This window comes from Equus caballus, chromosome 22 (genome assembly GCF_041296265.1).
Source record: "Equus caballus isolate H_3958 breed thoroughbred chromosome 22, TB-T2T, whole genome shotgun sequence".
Lineage (NCBI taxonomy): Eukaryota > Metazoa > Chordata > Mammalia > Perissodactyla > Equidae > Equus > Equus caballus.
The window spans coordinates 28,860,292-28,885,847 of NC_091705.1; the positions used below are offsets into that span (position 1 = coordinate 28,860,292).

General features: G+C 50.3%; 2 protein-coding genes and 1 long non-coding RNA gene across 5 annotated transcripts in view; 1 reads left to right on the forward strand and 2 right to left on the reverse strand.

Annotated features, from left to right (window-relative positions):
• The window catches only part of LOC138915086 (uncharacterized), a 28,782-nt gene extending 3,723 nt beyond the window's left edge, over positions 1-25,059 (reverse strand). The window contains exons 1-2 of the long non-coding RNA XR_011431012.1: positions 24,923-25,059; positions 16,473-16,591 (exon numbers count right to left, since the gene is read on the reverse strand). This is a non-coding gene — a long non-coding RNA (uncharacterized lncRNA). The remainder of the gene's footprint in view (positions 1-16,472; positions 16,592-24,922) is intronic.
• On the reverse strand, positions 15,966-16,550 carry BLCAP (BLCAP apoptosis inducing factor). Its single transcript, XM_070247721.1, has one exon. The coding sequence runs from the start codon at positions 16,413-16,415 to the stop codon at positions 16,152-16,154; it is 264 nt and encodes an 87-aa protein (XP_070103822.1). The 5' UTR covers positions 16,416-16,550; the 3' UTR covers positions 15,966-16,151.
• NNAT (neuronatin) lies at positions 17,441-20,872 on the forward strand. Of its 3 annotated transcripts, none has more exons than XM_001502326.7 (3): positions 18,381-18,603; positions 19,540-19,620; positions 19,844-20,872. In XM_001502326.7, exons 1-3 carry the CDS (start codon positions 18,532-18,534, stop codon positions 19,934-19,936), a joined length of 246 nt encoding a protein of 81 aa, XP_001502376.1. In that variant the 5' UTR covers positions 18,381-18,531; the 3' UTR covers positions 19,937-20,872. The 3 variants fall into 3 exon arrangements, with proteins under 3 accessions (XP_001502386.1, XP_001502376.1, XP_023482305.1); XM_023626537.2 differs by having other exon boundaries at positions 18,407-18,603; positions 19,540-19,615; XM_001502336.5 differs by lacking the exon at positions 19,540-19,620 and having other exon boundaries at positions 17,441-18,603.
• Positions 25,060-25,556: the final 497 nt, after the last annotated feature.

Here is a 25,556-nt window from a genome sequence, read left to right on the forward strand (position 1 = left end):
GTGTGTGAGGAAGATTGTTGCTGAGCTAACATCTGTGCCAATCTTCCTCTGTTATGTATGTGGGATGCCGCCACAGCATGGCCAGGATCCGAACCTGTCAACCCCAGGCCTCTGAAGTGAAGCGTGGGAACTTAACCACTATGCCACTGGGCCAACCCTGAAGGTAGCAATTTTAAATCAGTGGAGAAATGATACATTATTCCATAAATGGTGTTGGGACAATTATCTATCCATTTGTGGGGGGCAGGGAATTAAAGTTAGATCCTAAGATTCATGCATATGGACTTTATTTTTTGTATATAGTATAATATATATATATATATGTATATGTAAACTATAAATTTTAGAGAAGAAAATACAGCAAATGCTTATGACCCTGATATAGGGAAGGCTTTCTTAAATAAGGCTGTAAAAGAGGCATAAAAGTAAGATTGATAAATTTGACTATATCAAAATTTAAAACTACTCTAAGACAAAAGATACTATACAATAAAATGACAAAAATCACAAAGTAGAAAATATTTGCAATATACATAACAAAGTATTATATTCAAAATACATAAAGAATTCCTAAAGATCAATAGGAAAAAGAAAGAAATCTTAAAAAAAAGAAAATAAGTAGGCAAGGGATATGGACAAGCAATCCAGAGGAGGAAATATAAATGGAGAGTAAACACATGAAGACTTCAGCCCTGTAGGTAATTCAGAAAAATGCAAACTAAAGCAAGATGCTATTTCTCACTATCAGACTGGTTAAAAATGTACAAGTTGGAGATGGTCTGGGGAAAAGGACACTCGCATACATTGCCGGCAGGAGATTACATCAGCAAGGCACTCTAGAGAACATTTTAGCAGTTTCTATTAGAACTGAAGATGTGTATACCCTATAATCCATCAATTCCATTTCTAAGTATCTGTCCCAGAGAAACACTTGTACATGTGCAAAACAGGCCTTATACAAAGATGCTCTTATAGGTTTGTCTTAATGCAACAACACTGGAAACATTTTAATAGTCAATCAACAGGAAACAAGGAAATGAAATGTGGTGTAATTGGTTATGGCGGCCAGTCACCAGCTGCATGAGCCCTGTAGCGGGCTGCGGTGGGCGGCACGAGGTGGGCCTAAGGGTGCACTAAGCTGAGAGCAACAACTCCAGCGTGTACACACCATGTCTGTGCAAACACACACACAGAAAAAGAGAATAGAAGCGTTTCAAAGGGTAAAGGGGAACATTTTGGACAAAGAGCAAAAGTCTAAGAGCAGCTCCCTCTGCAGGGGAGGAGGGGCCCGAGGCAGAGGAGGCATCAGGAGAGACTTCTTTATCTGTAACACTCTAATTTTATCTAAAGGAAAATGTATTCATGTATTACTTGTATAATTAAGATTTAATTCAAAAGTTCTAATTCATTTCCAGCCAATTAACTCTGCTTTACATGTGTGCTGTGTTCTCATTTGTGTGCCCAGGGACAAAGCACATTTACTCCGAGTGTGTCTGTGAATGAAACACTGTGATTAGTTAACTGATTAAAATTTGGAAGCCAAAAGAACAAAAGGAAAACTTTTTCCACTCACAAAAGCAACAAAACTGATAAAGTACTCAGGAATAAAGCTATTAAGAAACATGAAAAACCTTTATGACAAAAGCAAGCGATCTTTATTAAAGGCATTAAAAACCAAACCAAACAAATAAGACTCTGATTAAACAGAGACAGATGCCATATTCACAGACGGGAAGAACTGATATCCTAAAGATGTTATTTCTCCCTCCAATGAATCCCACTCAAAGTTCCAACAGGATTTTTTTAAATGGAAATTTGACAGGCTGATTCTAAAATGCATGTGAAAAAGTAAACGTGCAATACAACCAAGGTAATTTTAACAAAGAATAAAGGGCCAGGAAGGGAGGGGTTCTTACTTTACCAGGGAGTAAGATAAAGGTTTGCTCATTAAAATCTGGTATTGGCCCAGAAACAGACAACAGATCAACAGATCTGAATAGTCTAGACATAAGGAACTGGGAGAAAAGAATGGTGTTGGGACAATAAATGGTGCTTAGCAAACTGGTTACCCATTTGGAAAAAGATGAGATTAGATCTCTGTCACACCATACAGGAAAATATATTTCAGAAGGGTTAAAGACTTAAACATTTAAAAAAATAGGTAGAAGTTTTAGATGCAAATAGAGAACGTATATATCATTCACATGGTGGGGGGCTTCTTAAACAAGAGCGCTGCCCCTAGAGCCAGCACTGCAGATTTCGTCACTGCAGTTTGATACAATGCTTTAATATCTGGTGCTTTAATATCCGGTAGGTCTCCAACTGGACCACACCTTTAACCTTCTGTGAGTGCCTGTGAGATCTCCACCTGGACCTCACAGGTCCCTCTTCCTCTTTCTCCCCAGCTCAACCTGGTCCTGGGAAGAAGGACTGTGACACTGGATGGGCTGACGTCTGAACCCAGCCTCTGCCACCTGTGCTCGGTGTCAGTGAGGCACTTTCATCTCCAGCTTCTTCCCCTCCTCTATGAAATGGGGTAATGCTCTCTCTTGTTGGGGTGTCCGCATGAGATGATGAACGTGGACTTGGATAAATGGCACAGAGCTGACGAGGAGGGGAGCAGACTCCTCTTTTCCCTACCCACCCAGCAAAACACCTGCTACCCATTAATGCCGCAGTTCTTCTTTTTTGCACTGTAAGAAGAGACTTGTCACAGATGCTTTTTGATCAAAAAGTTTGAATGTTCACTTCAGATATTTGATTCCAAGGCAGAAAACACTGATTCGGCACCCAAAGAGCTTACTGCCTGTTGCTGGGTGCTAAGAAACACAAAAAATACTAAGACATGATCCCAGCCATGAGACAGGATAAAACCGATGCTAATTAGAGCTGCAGTCAGCGCAGAGGTCAGAGAAAAGCCCCCAAAAGAACATGGAGATCAAGTTACTCTCTGAAAGGTAAATAATTTAATTTTGCCCCATTCAGTCAACTTTACATTATTGCCTCGAACTAATTTATCCACCTCCACACTTGATCCCAGCCCCTTTGGGAACTCATTTCACTAATTGTCTCCATCTTTAATCGCTCCATCACCCAGGCTCCCTTCCCTCAGAATATTCATAGACCAGCATTGCTCTTTCCTTTAAGAGTAAAATGAAAAGCCCTAGACTTTGCTCCCTCCTCCTTTCTCTCCTTAATCGACCCCAACCCACGCTGTCTCTGGTAAAGGCCCCCAGAGTTCCCCATGGGCCCTGGGGGGTGCCAATCAGCAGGGCCACCATGCTGCCCAATTCTGGGGTGATTGGTGTCATGGTTGCACATTGGAGGGCCTCACGTTTCAGCCCTTGTCCCAGGGACCTCTCTGCACATGTCCACCGCTGACCACGCCATCTTTCTGCTGAGAGAACGCGCTGGCCTTTCTTTTCAGTACCCTAGAACGGTTCTTCTTTTCTTTACAGTCCCCAAATGTTGGTGCTTCCTGGGCTTGGTTTCCGGCTTCTTCCTCAGCTGTCCTCATAGCCTTAGAATGCTCCAGAAACCTGACACCACTTTAATTCACATTTCCACTCAGGATCCCTCGGGAGCTCTGAACCAATCTCTGTACTTTCTCCTCTGTGCTCCAATCTATGCCTGCAGCCACTTCCTCCCCTTCTTCATTTGGATGTCTCAGCTGTCAACCACGAGACTTAAGGTCTGCCTCACAGACCCAGTCCCTTTCTAGGGCTCCCCACTTCTGACAATGGCACTGCCACCTCACCAGTAAGGCAAGCCAGAAACTCAGGTGTCATCCTGAAGACCTCCTTCTCTCCTTGCCCTTCTTCATTCCATCCAGCACCAAGACTAACCAGAATATGTTGATCGTAGCCAAAGCCTGTCCACCATGACAGCAAAAACTACCTGACTGGTCTCCCTAAGTCTGCAAATGTTTCCTCTAATGGTTTCTCCTCAGAGCAGCCGGTCTCAGATGAGAGTGACCCACTAGGGCAGCGCCCGCCCTGCCTCCCTTGTTCTCAGGATGGATGCAGGAGCTCAGCCCTGGCCTCTAAAGCTCTGCACAGCCAGCACTGCCTGCCTTCCTGGTCTCACCTCACCTTTTTTTGCACAGGCTGTTCCCTCTGCCCAGAATGCTTTTCCCCAATTCACTCTGTCCAGTTAAGTCCTCTCCTTCCTTACAACTTGGTTCAAGTGTCACCTCCTCAGGGAAGCCTCTTGGAGTCAGCACAGGGCAGGCCCCCTTGTCGTACACTTCCAGCTCTCAGTACCTTTCCTTCAGAGTGCTGTCGGAGTTGGAAATTGTACACTTATGTGTGATTATCTGATTAATGTCTTTCTCTGCTACTATCAAACAAGTTCCAAGAGAAGAGAGATTCTGCTTGTTTTAATTCATTCACCAAGTATCCATAGTGCTAGGCACACTGCCAGGCACATAATGGGCTAAATTAGAAAACATGCAATGAATGCTTATCACATTTTGGAGTTGACGTCTGCCTGTAAAATTGCTCATGACTTTCCTATGCTCAGCCTCCCCACCCCTATCCTTCGCATCTCAAAGTCTTCCTTCCAGACTCCTCAGAGGACTCTTAGTGACAGATTCGCCTCCCCCTCACATCTTGACATTATTCCAGCTCATGCCCCATCACTCCCCAAACTGCTCTTATTAAGGTCACCAAAAGCTTACTAATCATCAAATCCAAAGAAAAAATTCTGTCTTTATCTTATTGGAATTCTCTGCTGCATTTGACAGTGTTGATTACTTTCTCCTTGAAACTCTTCACTACCTTGGTTGCCATGGCAACCCACTCTCCTAGTTGTTTGTCCCATCTCTCAGGCCCTTCCTTCTTTTTCTCTTGTCACCTGCCCACACCTTGATTGGCTCCTCAAATGTCACTATAACTCATGATTCTGCCCTACACCCTGTCCCATTCTCTCTCTGTGATCTCATTCATTCTCAGGGTTTCCATTACTCTCTGAGTGTCCATGGCCCTGGGTCAGTACTTCCAGTCGAATCTCTCCCTGAGCCTGACCCTGAATCCAAGTGGCTGCTGGGCTCCACCTGGCTGTGACTCTGACGCCTTGGCCATATCTGAGTCCGCTGTCCTGCCTCTCAAACTTGCTCCCCATGCTGAGTTCCCCATCCCAGGGGCCTCTCCTCCATCTACCCAGGGCCCCACTCAAGACACATGGGAGCCACCCTTGTCTTTACCCTCTCTCTCACCCTAACAGCTAATCATTCACCAATTATTTCTGGGTTTTACCTACTACAAGTTTCTGATCTATTTCTCTCCATCTCCACTGGGCTAGTTCAGGTCTCTCCCTCTCTTATCTGAACTATGGCCTCCCCACAGATCTCCTAGCCTCTGGGCTGGTTATTTCTTATAATGGATGTGTTTGGCGTTTGGGCTTTCTAGCATCCTTATCCTTATTCCTCCCTAACGCCCCTTGTTACATGTAGGGAAACTTCCTGTTCTCTGTTTTATGTAGCCATGGTGGGACCCTCCTCCTGGTCCTGCTTCTCAGGTCCTATCGGGGGTGGCATGAGGCCCAAGCTCAGCCAATTAGACCAAGGCTCTCTCTTGACTTTGCCCTCTGTCCAAATATGGAAGAAACAGAATAATTCAATGTCTAGAAGACACTCCCAGGTAGTGGTGGTGAAGACCCTGACACGTAGCATTCAAGACTGTGCCCCAGTCCCCACCCACTTCATTGCCCATCATTCTCTCCCTCCATCCTACCTCTCTGGGTCTCAGTTTCCTAACCTGTGAAATGGGACTAATGGTGGCTTTTAGTGGTTGCGATGGGGTTGCAATGACCAGATGAGACAATGGTCATGACCACATCATGTAAACTATAGAGAGCTGCACCCACACTGGAGCACAGAGTGCATTTCCTGAGATCCAGGCAGCCTCAGCTTTGACTTTTATTTCCTTGTTCCTCGATTCCCTGGGAACTGTCACAAAATCTTTGTGGTAAAAAAAATTCTGAACCTCCATTTCAGACATTTGATTTCAAGCAGGGAATAATTATTCTGCCTCTACCTAGCTCGCTGCCTGTTGCTAGGTGCCAAAAGGTACAAAAAACTAGGAAGACATGGCCCCAGACATGAGGCAGGATGAAACCACTGCTAATTAGAGCTGTAGTCAGTACCCAGAGGGCAGAGAAAAAGCCTCCAGAAGAACATGGAGATCAGGTTACCCGGAAAAATGCATGTGATTTAATTTTGTTCTTTTCCACCAACACAACTAATCCCCGCACCTCTACACTTAATCCCCCCGTTCTCGGCCCGCTCACTACCTGCCCCTGCTCCCCACTCTCGGGCTCGCGCAGCCTCCTCCCTCCAAACGTCGGCGAGTGAGACTCAGCTCCTTCCTGGACCCTGCTGTCCCCCCAGCTGCCCCCTCCCCTCCTGCTTTCTCAGCCAGACTCCAGATCATCCCCCACCATGGTGGGCTTCTGCCCCTTCCCCACAGTTGCTGTGGCAAAGGTCCCCAAAGGCCGGTCCAGGGGATGCCCTCAACCCCCTGGTCTCTGTGCACCTGGCCCACCAGTGGCCACCCTGACCTGTAGAACCTCTCCCCTCCCTGGCCTTCTAGGACCCCCACTTTTTTGGTCTTCTCTTCCAGCCCCTCCTGCTCAGTCTCTTCAGCAGGATCCTCTTCCTGAACCCATCCCTAAAACGTCCGTCATGGTTCAGTGTCCGGTCCTGCTCTGGGAACTCTGCACCTTCTCCTTTAAGCTTATCCCTGGTTCTCCATCTATGCGCCTTGGGAGATGCACACACTTCCTCTGTGAGCTCCAAACTGGCATATATACTTTCCTACTTGACAACAGCTCAAGTCAAGGTCACCAATGGACATTTTTCCTCCTCGCCACCCTTGTCCTTTGATCTTGTCTCTGATTTATACAGCCAGGAGGACTTTAGGTGGCAGCCCTTTCAACCCCTCTTCTGTCACGTCTATCCTTACTTCCTCTCAACACGGCTCAGAAGTTCTCCCTGACTCAGATCGGTACTCCAGCAGCCTCTCCCCAGTGTTCCAAACTCCCAGGACAGGTGCCCATGCTGCCGACTTCTCCTTCTCTCCTTTTCCTCTGCCCACCTAGTGGGGGCTTCTGCCCCATCTCTCCCAGGAAGCTGCTCCTGTGAGAATCTAGGGGCCCCCTAATTGCTCCACCCAGGGAGCTCTCAGTCTTTATCTAACTGGCCATTCTCTTTTGTCTGCTGATTACTCTCTCCTGGAAACAGTCCATACCCTGGGTTTCCATGCTAACACAGACTCCAGTGCTTTTTCCAACTCTTTCCGATTTCTTTTTTTGCCTTTGTGGACTCCCCTTTCTCTCTGTCCACTCCTTAAAAGGGAGAGAGGTTCTCTGTCTGGACCCCCTTTCTCTTCTCAGCTGCCACATTCTCCCAGGGCCAGCTCATGGAAGCCCATGGCTACAACAGCCACCAGTCACAACCCAAATCTTTTGCTCTAATCTGCTGCTGGATCCAAACCCTTTACCTAGCTCCTTTCAAGCCACCTCTATCTGGATGCCCACCTTTCACTTAATGTGCCCAAAATTGAGCTCAATAATCCTCCTTCAGCCCCACAAGCCTGCTCTTTCTCTGGGTATTCTCCCATTCCCTCAGTCACCTGAGAGAAACAGAGAAGGTATCCTTGACCCTCTTTCTTTAACCCCAGCCATCAGTCAGTCAACAGCTTCTCCTAATTTTACCTCCTGTATCTGGCCACTTCTCTCCATCCTCTTGGCCCCCTCCCAGATTCAGGGCTTGCCCTCTCTACCTTGACCAAGGCATTACCTCCTCATTGGCCTTCGAACCTTCAAATGTCTCTAAGTAACCAGAGTAATCATCCTAGAACAGAAATCTTACCACGGCACCTGCCTGCTCAAAATGCTTCAGTGGTTCCCTGGTGTCAAGGGGAAAAAGACCTAACTCTTCAATTAGACAGACGTGGCATTGTGTGATCTGGTCGCACCCTCTCCATCTCCTGCCTCTTCACGCTTTGGCAACCCAGAACTGTCTACGAGTTCATTCACGATACTTCTCACTTCTGTCTCTGCCCTCTACCTGACTAACTCCTACTCATCCAGGTCCCTCTTCTAGGAACCTCCCCGGATACTCCCATAAAGCTTCAAACTTGGACACCCCCCACAGCTGCTCCATGCTTTGCCCATGACCCAAGCGTATCTCTGACCTTCTTCCTACTACATATCATTTTAGTATTTGTCTGTGTGTCTTTCTTGCCTCTTTGACTGTATGCCCAAGAGCAGATGACACATCTTACCTATTTTCATATTTTAGCACCTAGCACTGTGCCTGACACAAAGTAGACACTCAATAAATGTTGTATAAGTAGCCCATTTGCCTTTTCTTGAAACTTTCATCTCTCTCCTCTTCGACTACCATATTACCGTATTTTCCAAAAAGTTTACACCAATTCACATTTCCCTCAGCACTGAATAACAGTGCCTGTTCCACAATTTTCTCATCAGCATTGGGTATTCTTCAACTTTTTTTTCTAATTTGTTGCTGAAAACTTGTATTTCTTTATTGTTTTTTATTAAGCTTTGGTTATTAGTGAAATTGAATACTTTTTCAAAAAAATATTTTTAGTCAATTCTATTTCCTCTTCTGTAAACTGTTTAAGCGAATTCCATATTTATCTGTTGCCTTTTGACTGCTGAAGTTTTGCATGTGTTCTTTTTTTTTTTTTATTTTATTTTTTTTAAAGATTTTATTTTTTCCTTTTTCTCCCCAAAGCCCCCGGTACATAGTTGTATATTCTTTGTTGTGGGTTCCTCTAGTTGTGGTATGTGGGACGCTGCCTCAGCGTGGTTTGATGAGCAGTGCCATGTCCGTGCCCAGGATTCGAACCAACGAAACACTGGGCCGCCTGCAGCGGAGCGCGCGAACTTTACCACTCGGCCACGGGGCCAGCCCCCTTGCATGTGTTCTTTTTATACGTTATGGATCCGCAAATCTCTGCTTTCTGGTTCTGTTTGTGATATTAAATTTGACTTTGGAAATACTTAGTTTTGATGTAGTCAAACTGGTTGGTCTTCCACTTCCTTATGTCATTTTTGTCATTGCTTTTTAGCTTAGTGGGGCTCCTCCATTCAGACACTTGTTAAACATCCAATTCCTTTTCTCCCTGGTTTTTAATGGGCTTTTATCTCCTTTCTGATCTTTTAAAATAGTTTTGAATTTGGGTGTGTGCTCTCAGGTGAGGCTGAAAATGGATTATTATTTTTCTTTCAATAGCTAGAGCCCCAGTTTTGGACAAGCCTTCTCGTGGCTCTGACTCTGAGCTAAGCTATTCCTGGCTAACTAAGGCTTCAGGGCCACAACCTTCTCCGAGAACAGGCCACCTGTACAGGGAACTGGAAAGCTATGGGAAGGTATGATTCCAGGTGTGGTGACAATGAGACACAGTGAGGCATTTAAGGGGTGGAAGCAGAAAGCCTTTCTGGAAGCCATGCCAGGACAGCGTGGAAAGAGGGTTCACCTACTTTGCCAATATAAGTGGCTGAATCTAGCTGGCACCCACCAGTGCCGGAGGCTTGTGATTCTGCAAGGAAACATTACTCAGGAATCACAAGAGAGGGAGAGCCCAACCCCACCCCTCACCTGCATCAGCCTACCTGCATAGACTGCCAGGACATTTCACAGTCAGCAGAAAAATCACTCAGCTAGTTCCTGCCAAGTTCATCTTCCAGGGGCTGCAGCCATCACCACGATTCCTCCATGCTCCAGATGTGGATTGACCCAGATACTGGGGTCACCATGGCCCTGTCCAATTACTACTCTAGGCACCAGGACATCTGAAGGCAATGCTAGAGCTAGAAGGAAACTTGAGGATTATCTAGTCCAATGGCCTCATTTTACAGATGCAGAAATTGAGGCTCAGTGAGGGGAGGTGACATAGCCACCTTTTGCCATACGGAGGACACCAGGCTGTGGAGCCTTTTATGAGGTTCTTCTCACAGACCTTTGTTCAAAATATTGGTCTAGAGGCTGTAAAATACTGTCATTGTCACTTCAGAAGTGCCAAGAGAAGACTTGGGAGGCAAACCGAATTCCCTTCCTTCTAGGAAAGACCAGGCCACCTAATTCCTTAGGGAGTCTAGAGACTGATTGATTGAGCCATCCATCTATCTACTCCCCTGGCCGGCCAACCAGCAGGCTCTATGCCAGGCCTGGTCAGCCAAGTACTGTGCCTGATAAGGGACAAACACCAAGCCCCCACCTTCCAGGGCTGTGCAGGGCCTCCATGGCCAAGCTAAGGAGTTGGGACCACAGGCAAGAGGGATCCACTGAAGGGCTATGTTTGTCTTCCTCACAGACCCTTCCAATTTTGCCTTGACTCTAACCTAGTATTGTTGACAGTTCTGCACCCAAGAGATTTAAAGTTTACTCTTTAATACAAAAGATCCTTTCATTAAACACAGCTTGTTTTAACAAACTTTTGGCCAATACTCCTTGGCATACAGATGGGAAAACAGAGGCCCAGAGAAGAGGGAAGAGAGGAGGGCAAGGTCATGTGTGAAGGGGGTGGGGATCAGGTCCAGGGCCTCAGCTCCCTGCCCGCCCGCTGAGGGGCTGCCATAGAAGGGTGGGGCAGGGACTTGGCAGAGGGGTTAGCTTCAGAAGAGGTGTGCGATCCAAGGGCAGCCTCTCCACAAGCTGCTCGGGAAGAGGTGAGAGCCCAGACCCACTGAAAGGATCAGTCTTTGGAGAAGGGTCCTGTCCAACCCATGTCTGACAAAGCATTCTTATCATACCCTGCACTGGTTCCTCACGACAGGAGGCTGCACAGGCGGGGATTTCTCTCTAAGAGAGTAAAATCCAGGGAGGGTCCTGGGCAAGCTGCTGGCCAAGCAGGGACTCAAAGCCAGGATTTTGGCCTCTCAGGAAAGAGCTATGCCTTAGTGTTACTCTCCCTTTTAGGATGTTGTCATTTTGGGGCTTGTAAAAAATAATTAAGGGCAGTCAAGCTGAGGGGCCGACACATAGGCTCCCAAATGATCGCTCTCCTTACTTCCACGACAGTCCTGACACCATGGCATTGTAACTATCTGCCTACAGGACTGCCTCAGTGTCCTCCCTCCCGCTGAGCTGAGCTCTCAAGGAGGGCATGGTCTTATTCTGCATCAGGTGCTCAGAGCTTGACACAGGGCCGGGCAAATGCTCCTTGCACGAATGAACGAGCGGGAGAGTTGGATGATCAGATTGCATCCCCAAGAGCCTTGGGCCCAATAGGGGTCAGCAATGTGGGGCCACAGAAGAAAAGAAATAACATTTGTGAAGACTTCGCCTTGAGACAGGCGATGGTGGATGTTATGATCTCCATTTTACAGGTGGGGAAACTGAGGCTGAGGGAGGCAGAGTCACAAAGGTGGGGGCATAAGGCCTGAGGCTCCCTGAAGCTTTACCTCTCAACGTTCCTCGGTCCTAAACTGTTCTCTAAGTCTACCTCCACCCACTGTTTGAGGCCCTTTCCCCATCCCCAGAGGGAGACGGAGGGTTTCTGTTTGAAGGCTTCAGCTGCTGCTGAGCCAGCTGCCCTCCTCTCCCTTGAGCCCACCCTATAATCGAAGTTGTTCTCAAGATACAGATTCCCCCTTGAAACCTGCCAGACCACAGCCTGCCCCTCTCAGGTCTTTCAGGAAGACACTGGGGAGAGAGGGGTCCTGGGCTGATGCCGGACAAGCTGCTCTTAAGATCACCTTCTGTCTCTTGCTGAGGAGAGCACTTCTTAGTTCTCCCCTTTTCAGAGCAGCGACCCTTCCACCTACGATGGGGGGTAATGGGGTGAACTCTGCCTTGGGTGCCAGCCGACTCGATACAGGTGACAATTCTCCTCTGGCCTCCTCTCCCGCAGCTATTCAATGGGGGTCAACTTTCCTTCTATCATCTTTCTCTGTCCTCCTTTCTCCTCAGCCTACCCTTTCTCCTGTTTTCCCCCCGCCCACCCACCATGGCTCCTTACAGCCACTTCTCTCCATTCCCGATGATCTAGTCAGGGCAATGGCCTTCTCGACAGCCCTGCTGCATTCACTGCTCACAGGCTATCCTGTTCCCTACTGAAAGAACCCACCTTAAATGCTATTATGATTGGGTTACCCCCTATTCCTGTCATATCCTTGTTTTGTGATGGTTCCAGTCAGTTGGAAACTGAAGAGTTCTCAGGAGCCTGCCACCAGAATGCCAGCCTTAGACCCCCTCAGTATCTCCCAATTGTCTCTCCCAATACAGTCCTCTGGCTTTAAATAGACTGACTCCTACCCCAAAAAGCCTTTTTAGGTTCTGATTCTAGGGCAGCCAGATACTGGTGGTCCTTCATTTTACTTTCAGCCCAGACTCTTTATCTGTAAGCACAGAGATGCTTGATTAAATGGTGAGAAATAATATCTCATTTATTATTTCACTGCTCATTTACACTTGTCCTCAGGTCTCCGCCTGAACATCAATCTTCCCCTGCTTACATCAGCTCCGCTCTTAGACTCTCTCTTATAGCACCTGCCACAATTCATAGTTAAATATCTATCTGTGGGATTACCTGCCCAATGTCATCCCCTTTCCCATTAGCCTGATGACTCCCTGATGGCAGGGACTGCCCACCTTGCCCACCATTTGGTCCCAAGGCCTAGTTCTACATGAGATGGTGACAAGTACCCACTGATAGACTAATAATGCTGGCCCCCTTGGAGGTGGGAGGAGTTCAGTCACTACGGAAGAGGAAGTCTGCCAAACACTAGCACCAGCACTCAACAGAGGGCTGAGAAGTGCTGTAGGCAAGCAGCCCCAGGGAGAGGGAAGAAGTCTGGGAAGGCTTCCTGACTGACAGAGGTGTATGAGGGCTTACATGGTACACTGACTAATGCAGAAAGCACATGCAGACTATCCTGCAAAGGCACTACCACCTTCCCAGAGCTCACTCGCCTTCCTCAAAGTGCATCCAGTAGGACCTTAAGATCCTAGGAGAAAGGATTTCCAGTATATCAGGGCTGGTAAGACTGTGTTCGCTCTAAAGACCACCTTTTACCTACAAGGAAACTGAGGCCCAAAGCAAGGCATAGACCTAGGCCTCATGAGGTCTTGTGATTACCAGGTACCATGTGAGCAACCAACCATTTCGAACTAGGAGCCACAGCGACCGCAGAACTGCAGAGTGTGGTCTCTAAGGCCTGGTGCCCCTGCCTTTTTCCAGAAGAGGTATCTACTTTCCACTTTCCTGAAAGGCATTTCAGGAACAAGGGCAGGGTGCTGCCCATGCTGTCTTGGCAAGGTGGAAAGCACTGTTGGGAAGACAGAATGCTGATCTAGCAGTCGCCTTAGGAGGGGATGGGCTGCAGGCTCCCTGCTGGAAAGGGCCACAGATCTTTCAGCAGGAGGCCTGTTTGTGACTCTTCAGGGGCCTTGACCTAAGACACAAAGCTGCTTTCTGAGGGAGAGCAAAATAAGCAACAATCTTGGCTTCACTTATCATCCAGGTGCCTCCACAGGAGAGGGAGGCCACAAAAGCCTTTTTTGTTTGTTTGTTTTGTTTTTGGAATCTGCAATTGTCTATTTTCTTAAGTCTTCCCACTATGCTAGAATCATGCACTCCTGGAGAGTCAGGCCTGGGTCTTGCCCCTGAAATCCCCAGCAAGCCTAGTATAGGGGCTCAGTGTTTGCTGAACAAACCATCCTTTCCACGTGTATGACTCCTCAGCTTATCAAGACTTTGCTGAACCACCAAATACATCCAGAAACCCGGAAAAGAAGAATTCAGAAATATAAGCACGAAAGAATCAGGAAAAATACTCAGCAGATACAAATCAATAAAAGTTTGGCTCTTTGAAAATACCCTTAAAATGGACAAACCTTTGGCAAGTTTTGACCGAAAAAAGAGAAAGCACCGATAAGCAACGCTAAGAATGAAAAAGGGGTAAACTGATGATGGGGAGGTTTACAGCAATAAATTAAAAATCTACGTAAAACAGATAAACTCGTATGAAATTACCAGACCCCTTTCCCAACTCAATAAACAATCTCAATAAACCCTCACAACAGCCCTGTGCCTTGGAGACACACTGCTCCTGGGATGCTCTCTCGGAGAGATGTAGAGGTGGACACCCAGCACAGGGTCCTGGCAAGCTACCCGGCTTTGCCGCAAATGTCAGAGCCAAGGGAGCACGTGTGCATCAATGACATGGAACTCCACCCCTCTCACGCTTCCAGCTACCCGCTTGAGTCCCCAGCTTGGACAGCCAACTTTATTTCTTTTTCCACTTGAAATGCCATAAGGGGTTTCACTTTATTTTTACTTCAAAAGCAGCACTGTAAAAATCCTTGATGATTAGAGTTCCAGCTGTCTTAAGTTGTTTGTCAAGGGATCGGTTACTCAAATCTCCTATGGAGGGAAACAGTGTCAGGCAAGAAGCCATGGGAGCTGAGAGAGGCGAATGTCTCATCTCTGAAGACTTTCAGACTCCCTCCTGCTCACCGCCTGGCCTGCCCCTGCTCCCCCTCCACCAACCCCACCATCTGCTCTCCAGAGAGCAGATCAAATTTTCAGGCTAAGGTACTCTGGCGCCAAGGACTCAGCCCCTCTGTACCAGCCCCTGTCCCCCACCAACTCAGAAACCCAATACCACGACCCAAATGGACTGCAGCCACATAAAACCACAAAGTAAAGTTTATAAAGCTTTATTAAACATTTCAAACAGCTGTGCAACGAACACACCAGAAATCAAAGCTCCAGAATAGCAGTCCAAATGTTCCACAAGTGTGGCCTTGCGTTCCCATTCACTGCCTCCAGTTCTGTCCTCTGCCGGCCCACCTCCCTCCCCACCTCAGGCAAGAGAAAGATGGATGGTTTAGACTGGAAGGATAACCATGCTGATCCCCAGTGGGCAGGGCAGGAGAGTCTCGTTTGCCAACACTTGTTACTGAAGCGCAGAAAAAGAAAACAGCAAGCGACAGTCACAAAGTCTTCCTGTGTATTCTTCACAACGTACAGTCTATACGCGCAGGACTGAAGAAGCTCCTGGCACGACGAAGACGGCCACTGCTCCCCTCTGTCTTGTCTGAACCACCTCGGAGTCCAGTGTGCTGGTCACTCTGTAATCCCCATGCTAAATAAAAACTGCAGCGGTACCTACTATAGCTAGCTATTGCTAAACCTCAAAATCAGAACACGTTCCATAAAGCTTCTTTAAAAGGAATACACACATTTGTACACGTACACACACGCACAGCACACCAAAAATATCCAAACGCCTATCAAGGGGATCATAGCTGTTATGAAACACAAAGTGCTCTCCCACTCACTCGGCTGGGGACTGCTAGGTCAACGTGAACACACCACACCTCAATCCTGCAGAGCGCGCGGGAGGCACACTGAGGCCCCTCCTCGGGACAGCGGAGGAAGGCAGCAGGAGGGGCAAAGGAAGCGAGGCCCGGCTGCTAAGCATGAGCCCAGACACCCAGGTGAAAGAGCAACACGCATCTGTTACCTCTTTCTTAAAAGTGAAGTGGCAAAAATACTGGAGATTTGTGGACAACAAACAGTCAAGACATGTTTCTGTCTAGCCTGCTGACCAGGGAAAGGACAATGAAAAAGCGAGGCTCTCGGGCGTCAGCAATCTCTTTAAATTTGAGATAAGTGCAAAAATGAGCCCTGTCCTGGACAGGTGCTCCCCAAAAAAGGAAAGGGGTAGAAGAGAACTAAAGGGAAACCAGGAGAGGGACTAGGGAGACAGTAACATTCTGGGAAGGGAGGAGACCCTGTCAAAGACGGGTCACAGAGGTGACAATGAGACTGGCGTTTTATCTGCCTACGTCATACCCAGGCGGTTGACCAGGATGGGCAGAGACTCCTCGCAGGAATGAGACGAGGGGGGTGGCCATCCTGACAGCCGGGGACCGAGATGGGGACAGAACAGACACAACCACAAGACCACCCACGACTACAAGACTCTACAATAAAAGCACCGATCAGTGCCATTATTCACATTATAAGGATAAAACATCACAGGCCAAAAAGGCGCCGTCAGGAATGTGGCACCCGCGGGGCTGCGGGATTTGAAACTCCAATGCTTTATGACCTATGTCAATGCCTCCCCTCCCGTCTTCTGCTTCCTTGGAAAGCTAACTGGGCAGGCTGTTAGGTGCCCACAACACCGGGGTCGTGCGCTGATTCCGGAAGCGGGGAATCAGAGCAGTGGTACAGGAAACAGTTTCCCCAGCAGCTGTAGCAGATGAGGAACAGGGCTGCCAGGAAAACCAAGGCACAAATTGTGCAAGGCTTCCGCTCCAGGAGGAAGCTGAGCAGGTAGAAGCCCATGAACATGGAGTGGCTGAACCACAGGGCGGGGTTGAGGGGCTTGGGGATGAGGAGGACGGGCAGCAGCCACTGGAGGCAATACATGATCTCTGCCGGGCAGGGCCTTCGCCAAGGCCGCCGGGCACCGCTGCAGGAACCGACCTAATGGGAGCCAGCGGGCGCGGGCGGCTGCCCTCCACTTTCTTCAACCCTCACTCTCCAGGAGCTGAGCCGCTGTGCTCTCTGGCTGTCAGCCCGGGATCACCAAGGCAGCAGGGATCCTGAAGAGAAAAGTCAACACAACAGACAGACAAAAAACAGACAGACAGACAGACAAAAAAAAAAAAACAGGAACAGAATGTATACTTATTTGGGAAAATGGATCATGGTTAACAACAGCAAATGTGAATGCCCTTTCCTCCCTGCCCACCCAGGGAAGACTACTCCTCTCCAAGTCACCATTTCGGGAAGCCTCCTGGGGTATCTCCCCTGGGCTTCCCGGGGACCTGGAGAGGGCTCTTCCAGCAGGTCCGGCACAGTGGACTGGCTTTGTCTGGGCCCTGCCCAGCAGAGATCATGTATCGCCTCCTGGGGCTGCGGCCCGTCCTCAAGGGGCCCAGACCTCACAATACCGCCCTGTGGTTCCACCGGACAGGCATGGGCTCCGTGCTGTGCCACCACGGAATAAGGACAGGGTTCTCTATCTAGTAGCTCTCATAGCAGGTGCTCAGTGGAGAATTAAAGCAGTTAGTGGTGCGCTGCCTGCTGGAGATCGCAGGCAATGGATCCTTGCAAGCTCTGGGAAGCTGCAGTGGCGGCACCCCAAATAGTTGGTTTTAACATGGCAGCCTGGGATGAGCTTGCCTTTTTCAAATAGTCCGGTATCATTTGCCAAAACCAGCCACTTCTTCGAAAGTCAACGTAGAAAAAAAATCACCATAGTACTTCGTCCAAACTGACCTCGCCTGGATCACTTACACTCTCCATCTGCTGCTGGCACTGTAGAGAACCTGACCTCTATGAGCTTTTAACCAAAATTAATTTTCTATCCACATAGGGGCAAATGCCAGTTGGCCCCTGTGCCAGGCAGCTTGCTGGAAAGAGATGATCTTGAGCGGCGGGCCATCGGCGCACCAAGGCTGCGCTCCCAAACCATGTTCCCGTGTTCCCGCCGCGCCTGGAAACGGAGCTGCGGCAGCCACAACCCTCTTGTGGCCGTAGCAAAACCCTGCTCCAAGCTCCAGCTACCCAGCGCAAGGGCTACAAAGAACCTGGCTGGCTGAAGACCTACTAGGGCCTGGGGTGAGGGGAGCAGAAAAGAGAGGTTCAAATGACCCGTCCAGCAACTACCCCAGAGCGCATTCCAACCACTTCTCGGGAAAGCTCATCCCATCCCTTCCGTGCATACAAAGGCGCCAATCCGGCACGCCCGCATCCCTCCCACAGGGTAGATACCGGCTACTACCGCTTTTGCGCCTAGCGCTCAGTACCCTGCCTCAGCTCCGTACAATCGCCACCGGCGGAGATCCTCATCTAGCAACCGTTAAGAGGCGGGATGCGAGGAATCCGGGAAAGGTTACGCGCTCAGAGACTCGGGTGAAGCAGAGGACCTGAGCTACAACACACTGAACATTAGAAAAGGAATGCTGACCATAGGCTTATGAAGCCAAGGCTCCTGGAAGGGGCACCTTTATTCGCTCTGCGGGGCAGAGGATCCCTCTCTAAATCAGGTTTTCCGTCGTGCCCAAGGTGGGTTCCGGCGCGACACTGGACACTAGGCTCAAATTTGCAGGCCAGGGTTTGGAGAGAGGGGTTCCGCACCACGAGGCGCACAACCCCTACCCTCGCCCTATGCGCTATTCAAAGTTGCAGTTCCCCTCCATTTTACACTGAAATTCAAAAGCCGGCACGGCGGAATCTTCTGGAAAGGGGCTAAGATGGAACTCAGGAGGCGGGGGTCGGTGTGGAAAGAGCAGATGGATTATTTTTTCCTCTCCTGGCGAATGAGGAGCGCCCCCACCCCCCGGCCACCCCTCCTCACGGACCACCCCCCCCCCCAAGCGCACATGCGCACTTGGGTGGCGGGCGGATACTTAAGGCGCGGCCACCGCTGCTGCGGCAGTGCGCCCAAGAGCGGACTCCGAGAGACCAGCGGACCTCGGCACACCGGCGGCCTCTGGCAGCGCTCGCACTCAACCACCCACCTACCACTCCCGGAACCATGGCGGCAGTGGCGGCGGCCTCCGCTGAACTGCTCATCATCGGCTGGTACATTTTCCGCGTGCTGCTGCAGGTAAGTGTGCCTGGGCTCCGGGTGGGAGCGGGGTCCCAATGCATGCCCCTTGAGCCGGCAAGTCCGCGTCGCAGTTGCCGCTTCCCGGACCCTTCCTGTCCCGATTGCCGCATCCCTGCCTGCCCGAGTGCCGCGGCCGGCACCGCGCGCCTCTGCCCGTCCCCTGCGCCCTCCTCCTCGCGCAGACCCTTCCCAGTGCGCCCGCGCCCGGCCGGGAACAAAGAGTTGGGGCGCGGCAGGCGCCAGCCGCGAACAATCATCGAGACTCTTAGCGACCAACGCGGTAAGAAAAACCCGCTACACTCAGACTCGATCCTAGGAGGGGGGCGGGGCACTTCTGTTTTGCGAAAAGAGACTTTACATCTTGCACAGCGAAAATTTTCCGCCTTAGAAAACTGCGCATTGCGGGGAAATTTTCCTAAAACACACAAATTTGGGGGGACGACGAAAAATAAGTTAGAAAAAGGGACTTCTGAGAAAAAATAAAAAACACTTTGCAAAAAAAGAAACCCCACAACTAATTAGACAAAAAGTAATTCGCGGGAAAAAATGAATTAGAGCAAATGCGCATTGCAGGAAAAATAAAACAGACAAAAGCACTTGGCAGAAAAAAATGCATTAGATAAAAAGCGCATTGCAGAAAAAAATTAGACAAAGGAGCTAAGAGATAAATGAATCGGATAAAAGCGCTTTGAAGAAAACAATTAGAGGAAAAGGCTCTTTGCAGGAAAAATGGAAGAGAAAAAAGCACTTCCAAAAAAGGACAATTCACTTTATTTAAAAAAAAATCAAATAGAGGCAAAGCGCTTCGTGTAAAAAGAAATAAAACAGAAGAAAGCGCTGTGTCCACAAAATCGTTTACCCTAAAAGCACCCCTTGCAGGAAGAATTCTCTTAAAGGAATCCTTTGCCAAAGGAATTGCATATTTCCTTCAAGGTGTTCCTGGAATGCTGCATTTACTGGGTAGGATTCGCTTTTCGAAATCCTCCAGGGACACAGCCCATTGCGAGAAGTGAGGTATACCTAAGTTGTGGGTCCAATCAGCTTGCAGCCATGCAGCCTTCAGCACAGTTGGAAAAGCTCCAGCTGCCCTGACTCGTGGACAAGCTGCGCCCGCGCCCGCCTCTCCTGGTCGGACAGGCGGGCGGGGCAGGGGGTGGGGCGGGGGCGGGCACCGCAGCGCTGCAGACACGCTGCGGGGGCTCGCCTCTAAGGGCAGGTCCTGGGTCTCTCACCGCAGGTGTTCAGGTACTCCCTGCAGAAGCTGGCATACACCGTGTCGAGGACCGGGCGGCAGGTGCTGGGAGAGCGCCGGCAGCGAGCCCCCAACTGAGGCCCCAGCCCCCAGCCCTGGGCGGCCGTGTCACCAGGTGCTCCTGTGCATCTCGACCAGCATGGGAGCCAGTGCCGCGCAGGAACGGGGGGTCCCCTGTGCTCCCTCGCCATAGGAGCACTTGCCAAGGTCAGTGAGGGGCCGGTAGGCCCCCGGAGAAGCAGCACCGACAATGATGACAATACCAGAACCTTTCCAAACCCCTCTGCACCCGTCCCACTGCCAGGCGGGGTAGAGGGAGGAGGGGGGTTTGGGGGAGCAGACCCCTGAGATCTGGGCATAGGCAGTGCATTCTTATCTGGACCAAGTTGGGACAGCAACATCCCAGCCCGGAAACCACGGCCACGCCAGCAGGCCCCACACCACAGAGATCCAGACAACCACACCAGCCAGCAGAATGGACACTCCAGCACCACCAGCCGAAGCCCTGAATCTCGGTGCAGCAGACAAGGCGCCAACTGCGTGCCAGTGTGGCGGGACTGGAGGGCGAGGGTGAGGGAGGAGGCGGGTGAAGAAACAGAGTGGGCCCTCTCACTGTCCCTTGCCTACAGCACGTGCATTCCAGCCTTGCTGCCTTTGCTCCCTCAATTCCCCCTCCCTCTCACTGCCTCCCAAGCCCGCCCCACCCAAAAGAAATGGATCACTCAATTTGGACCTATACAACCAGTAAACAAACCCCATCTTTACTAAAACACCTTCTCCGAGCCCCCAGCCCCTCACTGATCTTGCTTTTCCCTGGTCTCACGCAATTGTGGTCAATGTTGTGGTAATCGCTAATTGTACTGATTGTATAAGTGTGCATTAGTTGTGTCTCCCCAGCTAGATTGTAAGCTCCTGGAGGACAGGGACCACCTCTACAAAAAATAAAAAACCAGTACCTCCCCTGTCTCGCACAGTGTCCCAGGACCCTGCGGGGCAGTGGAGGCGCACCAAAAAGTTGTCTCTTGTGATTTCTCTTGCGGCTTCGACACATACTTCTGAGACTGGGCTGACGTGCCCGTTGTGGAGTGGGCACAACACTAGCGAGAGGAGGGGAGGCAATAAAATAGGAATAGACTGGGACCCTCACAAACCCACTTCCATCTCAACACTGTCCTGAGATAAAGGACCACTTCTCCCTCCTCAAAGAGAAAGGCTCACAGCTTCACTTGTGCTCTGGGAAGAAGGGACCACTTTCCCCCCAGGAGGGAGTGGGTGCCTTCACTAGTACTGGGATAAGGAGCCTTGGCAGGTAATCACTGGAAAAGGTGGGAGTAGCCCTCAAAATGGGATACTAGGGACCCAGGGGCTGATCAGGACTTCAGAACAGTCTTATCTCTATCCAGGAGCCCCCAGGAAATGAGCACTGGGCAGGGTGGGCACTGCCTTGGACAATGAGTATGGGATAAGAGGTGTGTGGTGCCTCCCCGACCCGGCTCATACCTCCAGGCCCTACAACCTCTACCATGAGGCCTACAAAGGCATCCTGCCTGGCCTTGCTACTCTCCAGGGTCTCCTCCCCCACCCTCAGGAACCTGTGTCCAGCTCACTCTCCCCAGGATCAGATTCTCTTCTCTTCTCAGCATTAGCCTCCATATTCTTAGGGGTGCTTACCAGGTCCCTGACCCTGGGCTCTCCCCTGCCATGTCAGGGTGGGCGGGTGGGCTGGCTGCTCGGCTCCCGACTTCTCTCCCCTCTCCCACTCCTCAGTGAGTCAGGGCTCCTTTTACGTGGAGTCAGCTGACTGCCTCACCAAATGGCTCTGCCGCCTGTTTAGCCTTGTCTCTGGCTTTATGTGTCCCTGTCACTACACACCTGTTCCTGGGTCAACACCAAGGGGAGCTGGAGGGCCATAAATCTCTCTTTCTGCCACTTCCTCAAATCCCTTAGTCACGGCTGTCACAAACAGTTCCGGAGCACAAAGCACCTTGCCCCTTGAGCCTGATGATGTTTCCCTCCCCTAAGCAAGCCCCTTACATTTCTTAGCCCAACCACCAGCACCCCTAGAGGCACCTATAACTTCAGTTTAGCAGAGAATCATGGGGATGGAGGGTGCAGACCTCAGTTCCGGTATTGGCTATGGCATCAAACAGCCCAGGGAACCTGGCCAGGTCACCTCCTACCCATCACTTTCAGTTCCCCTCTGTAAAAGGGCTGCTAAGATCCAGTAAACCCCAACATACTAGAAATATTCTGCCATCAAAATGGCAATCAGGACTCACTGGGACTGGGGTGGGGATGTGCAATCCAAGACTCCATCTTCCTTGGGTTGGGTCCCCCCAGCTCCTATCACAGCCTGAAGGTAAGGCAGCTCTCCTCCTGCCCCAGGCTAACTCATCAGCAGGCAATGCCCACACCTCCCTTCTGAAGCCCCTATCTTGGCAGGCCTCAAGACTGGGAGTATCTGTGGTTTTCTATACTAAACCCACAGAACCATGAACATATTTCGACGTGTTCTCAATGAAGGCTGCCCCTCCCCCTCAGAGCCTTCGAAGGGTGTGCCCACAGTCCCACCACCCCAGATGCTCTAACCTCAACCCAGTTACAAGGCAGCTGGGTTCAGGGAGACAAGCCAAAGCAGCATGAAAGGGTCTGGCTACTCTGGACACAGTAGGCCCCTCTTAGCCTCTTGTGCCCCCTTTAAAAGGCAGGCGGCTGCTGGCAGCCCAAGGTCTTTCCAAAAGATCTTGGCAAAGCCCATCTGTGGGGTTTCCTCCATCCATCCATCAGCAGGGCTCTGAGCACGGCACGGTGATGACGGACTTCCAGGCAAGGGCTGTGCTGGTGGCCTGCACCTGCTTGGGTGGGCGTGAATGTGCAATGTCCACTCCTCCCTTTCGTCCCCATGTTCTGGCAGCAAACACAACCCACAAGAGAATACAGAAGGAATGTGTTCACTTTCTATTCCTGTGTGATGCCTAAAAGTCCGGTCCAAACACATCTTGGTTATAAAATTTTTTCCAGAAGCAATACCATCAAAACATTTTATTCTGGGAGGAACTGAAAATGGCGAGTTTTATTGCAAAGACCTTAGTCTACAGGGTGAAATGTCCACAGGCCTCCCCTTTCCCTAAACTGTCTTTACCACCCCCACAGAACTTTGCCCCCACAAGGCCAAGGATAGAACTGATGATTGTGAGGGGATGGGAATGGCTTTGTGGGATTCCAGCAACAGGTGACACCCTTGGGACTAATGCCCCATGAGGGATGTTAGTTTCCTAGCCTAATCAGTTGAAGTTAAGTCCCCAGGGGGTGTAGATACCATGACTTTCAGAGGTGTGGGGTGCTATGTGACACTGTTACCTCTATCTGTGGAGTATTTGGATTGTGATTGAAGGAAGGGGCAGAAGGACAAGTTTCTTGAGCTTCAGGTGCAGGACAGCAACAGCCTATTACACGTGGTTTGGAAGAGAGTTGGTTTGCTGTGAGCCATTTGCTAGATATCTATTTTCAAGCTTGTATCTACTCAGGAGCTGGCACCCTAAAGTGAGACTCTGAATTTGCAGTTAGTTTTACCCCCAGAGATTTAAACGTCTGCACACAGACACACAAAACATTAGTCTAACAGTCTCATTTTCCCTGGTGACCTCTGACTTCCTCTATATGCCCCAGAGACATGTCACCATCTTTTCTGGGAATGATCCTGTTCACCTCCCCCCCCCCCCCACCTGCTCCTCCCCGTTTCCCTCCCACAGGGCCCATATCCCAGCAGGATCCAGATTCCTGAGCATTCGTAAAACAGGAAGTCAGAGAGGCAGGCAACACATGGTCCTTGGTACATCACACAGTGACAGGCTTGAAATCGAATGCATATGTTGCAAAGATAAGAGATCAACAACAAAAAAAGACAGCCAAACCCAGACTTCCAGATTCCTCTTTGAAACAACATATTACAGATAAAAGGTTAAACTGTTTTGGCAACAATTCTAACAAGACCAATTTAAGAGATGGAATTGATCTGGTCACTGGAAACTGACCAGGGCTCGGATTCTTTTAACAGATTTGCTTGACATTAATTAGTCTCTGATTTAAAACAAATAAACAAGATCTAACACCTGGCATTAGCACTTAAGCTTGGAACGTTTTTTTTTTTTTTTTTGGTCCTGGCTTTGGTGTTGCCGTCCAGAAGGCTGAGAGGATGGTTGAACCATGTCAGGCAGGGCAAACAGAAGCTGTCCCCAACACACCAGTTCCCTGAAAGGGATAAAACACAATCCAGACCTATAAACAGAAAGACCATTTCTTTCCTAGGACAGACCCCAGTCTGTCCCAACATTTAGCGTTGAAAAGGGACACGGAGGCCTGGAAGGAAATTAAAGAAGGTTTGGAAGGAGGGAGGGAAAAGCAACTGTCTCCCATCCCCCATACTTCTTTCCAGGCCATTAGTGTGCCAGGCATTCCGTTCCTTCAGCTGCCCTTGAGGGCCACTCCCCATGTATACTGGAGGAAAGGCAATGGGTATCCAGACTTGATGTAAAGTTAGCAAGACTAAAAAGCACCCGCGCCCCAGAGCACAGCGTCAACCTATCAGCCCAGACACCAAAGCGGGGCCCGGGGCGGGACACCCTTGTCTCCCCTCTCCCGCATGCCCCTTCTGATTTAGTGCAACTCAAGTGGAGGAAACAGAGTGACAGGCCTCTCAGAAGCTAGGCCCCCTGCCAGGGTCCCCGGGGCCGCAGTGGGGTGGGCGCGCCCCCCAGTCACGCGCTCCCCGGCTCTGCCTACCCCATCCCAGGAGCAGACAGGCGAGCGCTGACCTTGGAGGCCAGAACCAGAACCCAGCAGTCCAGTGACCCGCCCTCGGGGCGGGAAGGGACCCCCTAGGCCCAGGCTGGGGCCAAATAGGGCAATCACGTGACACCGGACAGGGCTGGCGCCCAGGGTGCGCGGAAGGAAAACCCCAGAGAAGGACCGGGCGACGCCTAAGGTGACCCCAAAGGGACAACATGGCGGCGTGGCCGCATTGAGGGCCTCTCATCCCGCCCCAGGAGGCCGTTGCCACGGTACCTGCGAGCCCTGCCATGGCGCCGCCGCCACTGTCGCCCTCGCTGCCGCAGCCTGCCTCCACCTCAGCTCGCCACCGACGCCGCAGGAAGCCGGGGTGACGCCCCCTTCGTCTTCTAGTCGAGCCGGCCGAGGACCCCTCCTGGGATTGGGCTGCCTAAGGCAGAAGCCTGATCATATGACCCAAATTGGAGTATCTCTCCTCCAACGTCCCTTCAATATCCGTGCCAGATGACCCTTTGAAGACTTTATGCGTATGTGTGCAGAACTCTGGGGGCTCCGAAGTCTTCAAGTCCGAAGAATTTTTTTATCAGGCGCAGCCTGGGCAGTCCCACATCAAGGGCCCATGGTCCCCTCATGCATATGCAGCAGATTGTGATCTTTACTCCCTGAGCGCCCAGGGGGCGTACCTCAGTCCTTATAGGTAAGCTCTGGTCTCGTGTGGTCCGCGTGGATGACCCGTGTACTCCGGGAAAACTTCGTGGCTCAAAGTCCGCCTCCTCCCTGGCCCTTTCCCCAAGGGGCTAAAGCTCAGGAGCGTAAAGATCCGGGTTCAGCACTTAGAACCTGACTCGAGTCGGGACCTGACTCCTCCTCCTGCCCACCCCGACTCAGCTTCCTCGTGTCTGATGAAATG

Excerpts from the sequence above, each read along its gene's own strand:
- BLCAP (XM_070247721.1), bottom strand. The coding sequence starts at position 16,415 with ATGTATTGCCTCCAGTGGCTGCTGCCCGTCCTCCTCATCCCCAAGCCC.
- NNAT (XM_023626537.2), top strand. The coding sequence starts at position 18,532 with ATGGCGGCAGTGGCGGCGGCCTCCGCTGAACTGCTCATCATCGGCTGG. Across the intron at positions 18,604-19,539 it reads TTTTCCGCGTGCTGCTGCAG|GTGTTCCTGGAATGCTGCAT; the intron begins GTAAGTGTGCCT and ends ATTTCCTTCAAG. Across the intron at positions 19,616-19,843 it reads GACACAGCCCATTGCGAGAA|GTGTTCAGGTACTCCCTGCA; the intron begins GTGAGGTATACC and ends CTCTCACCGCAG.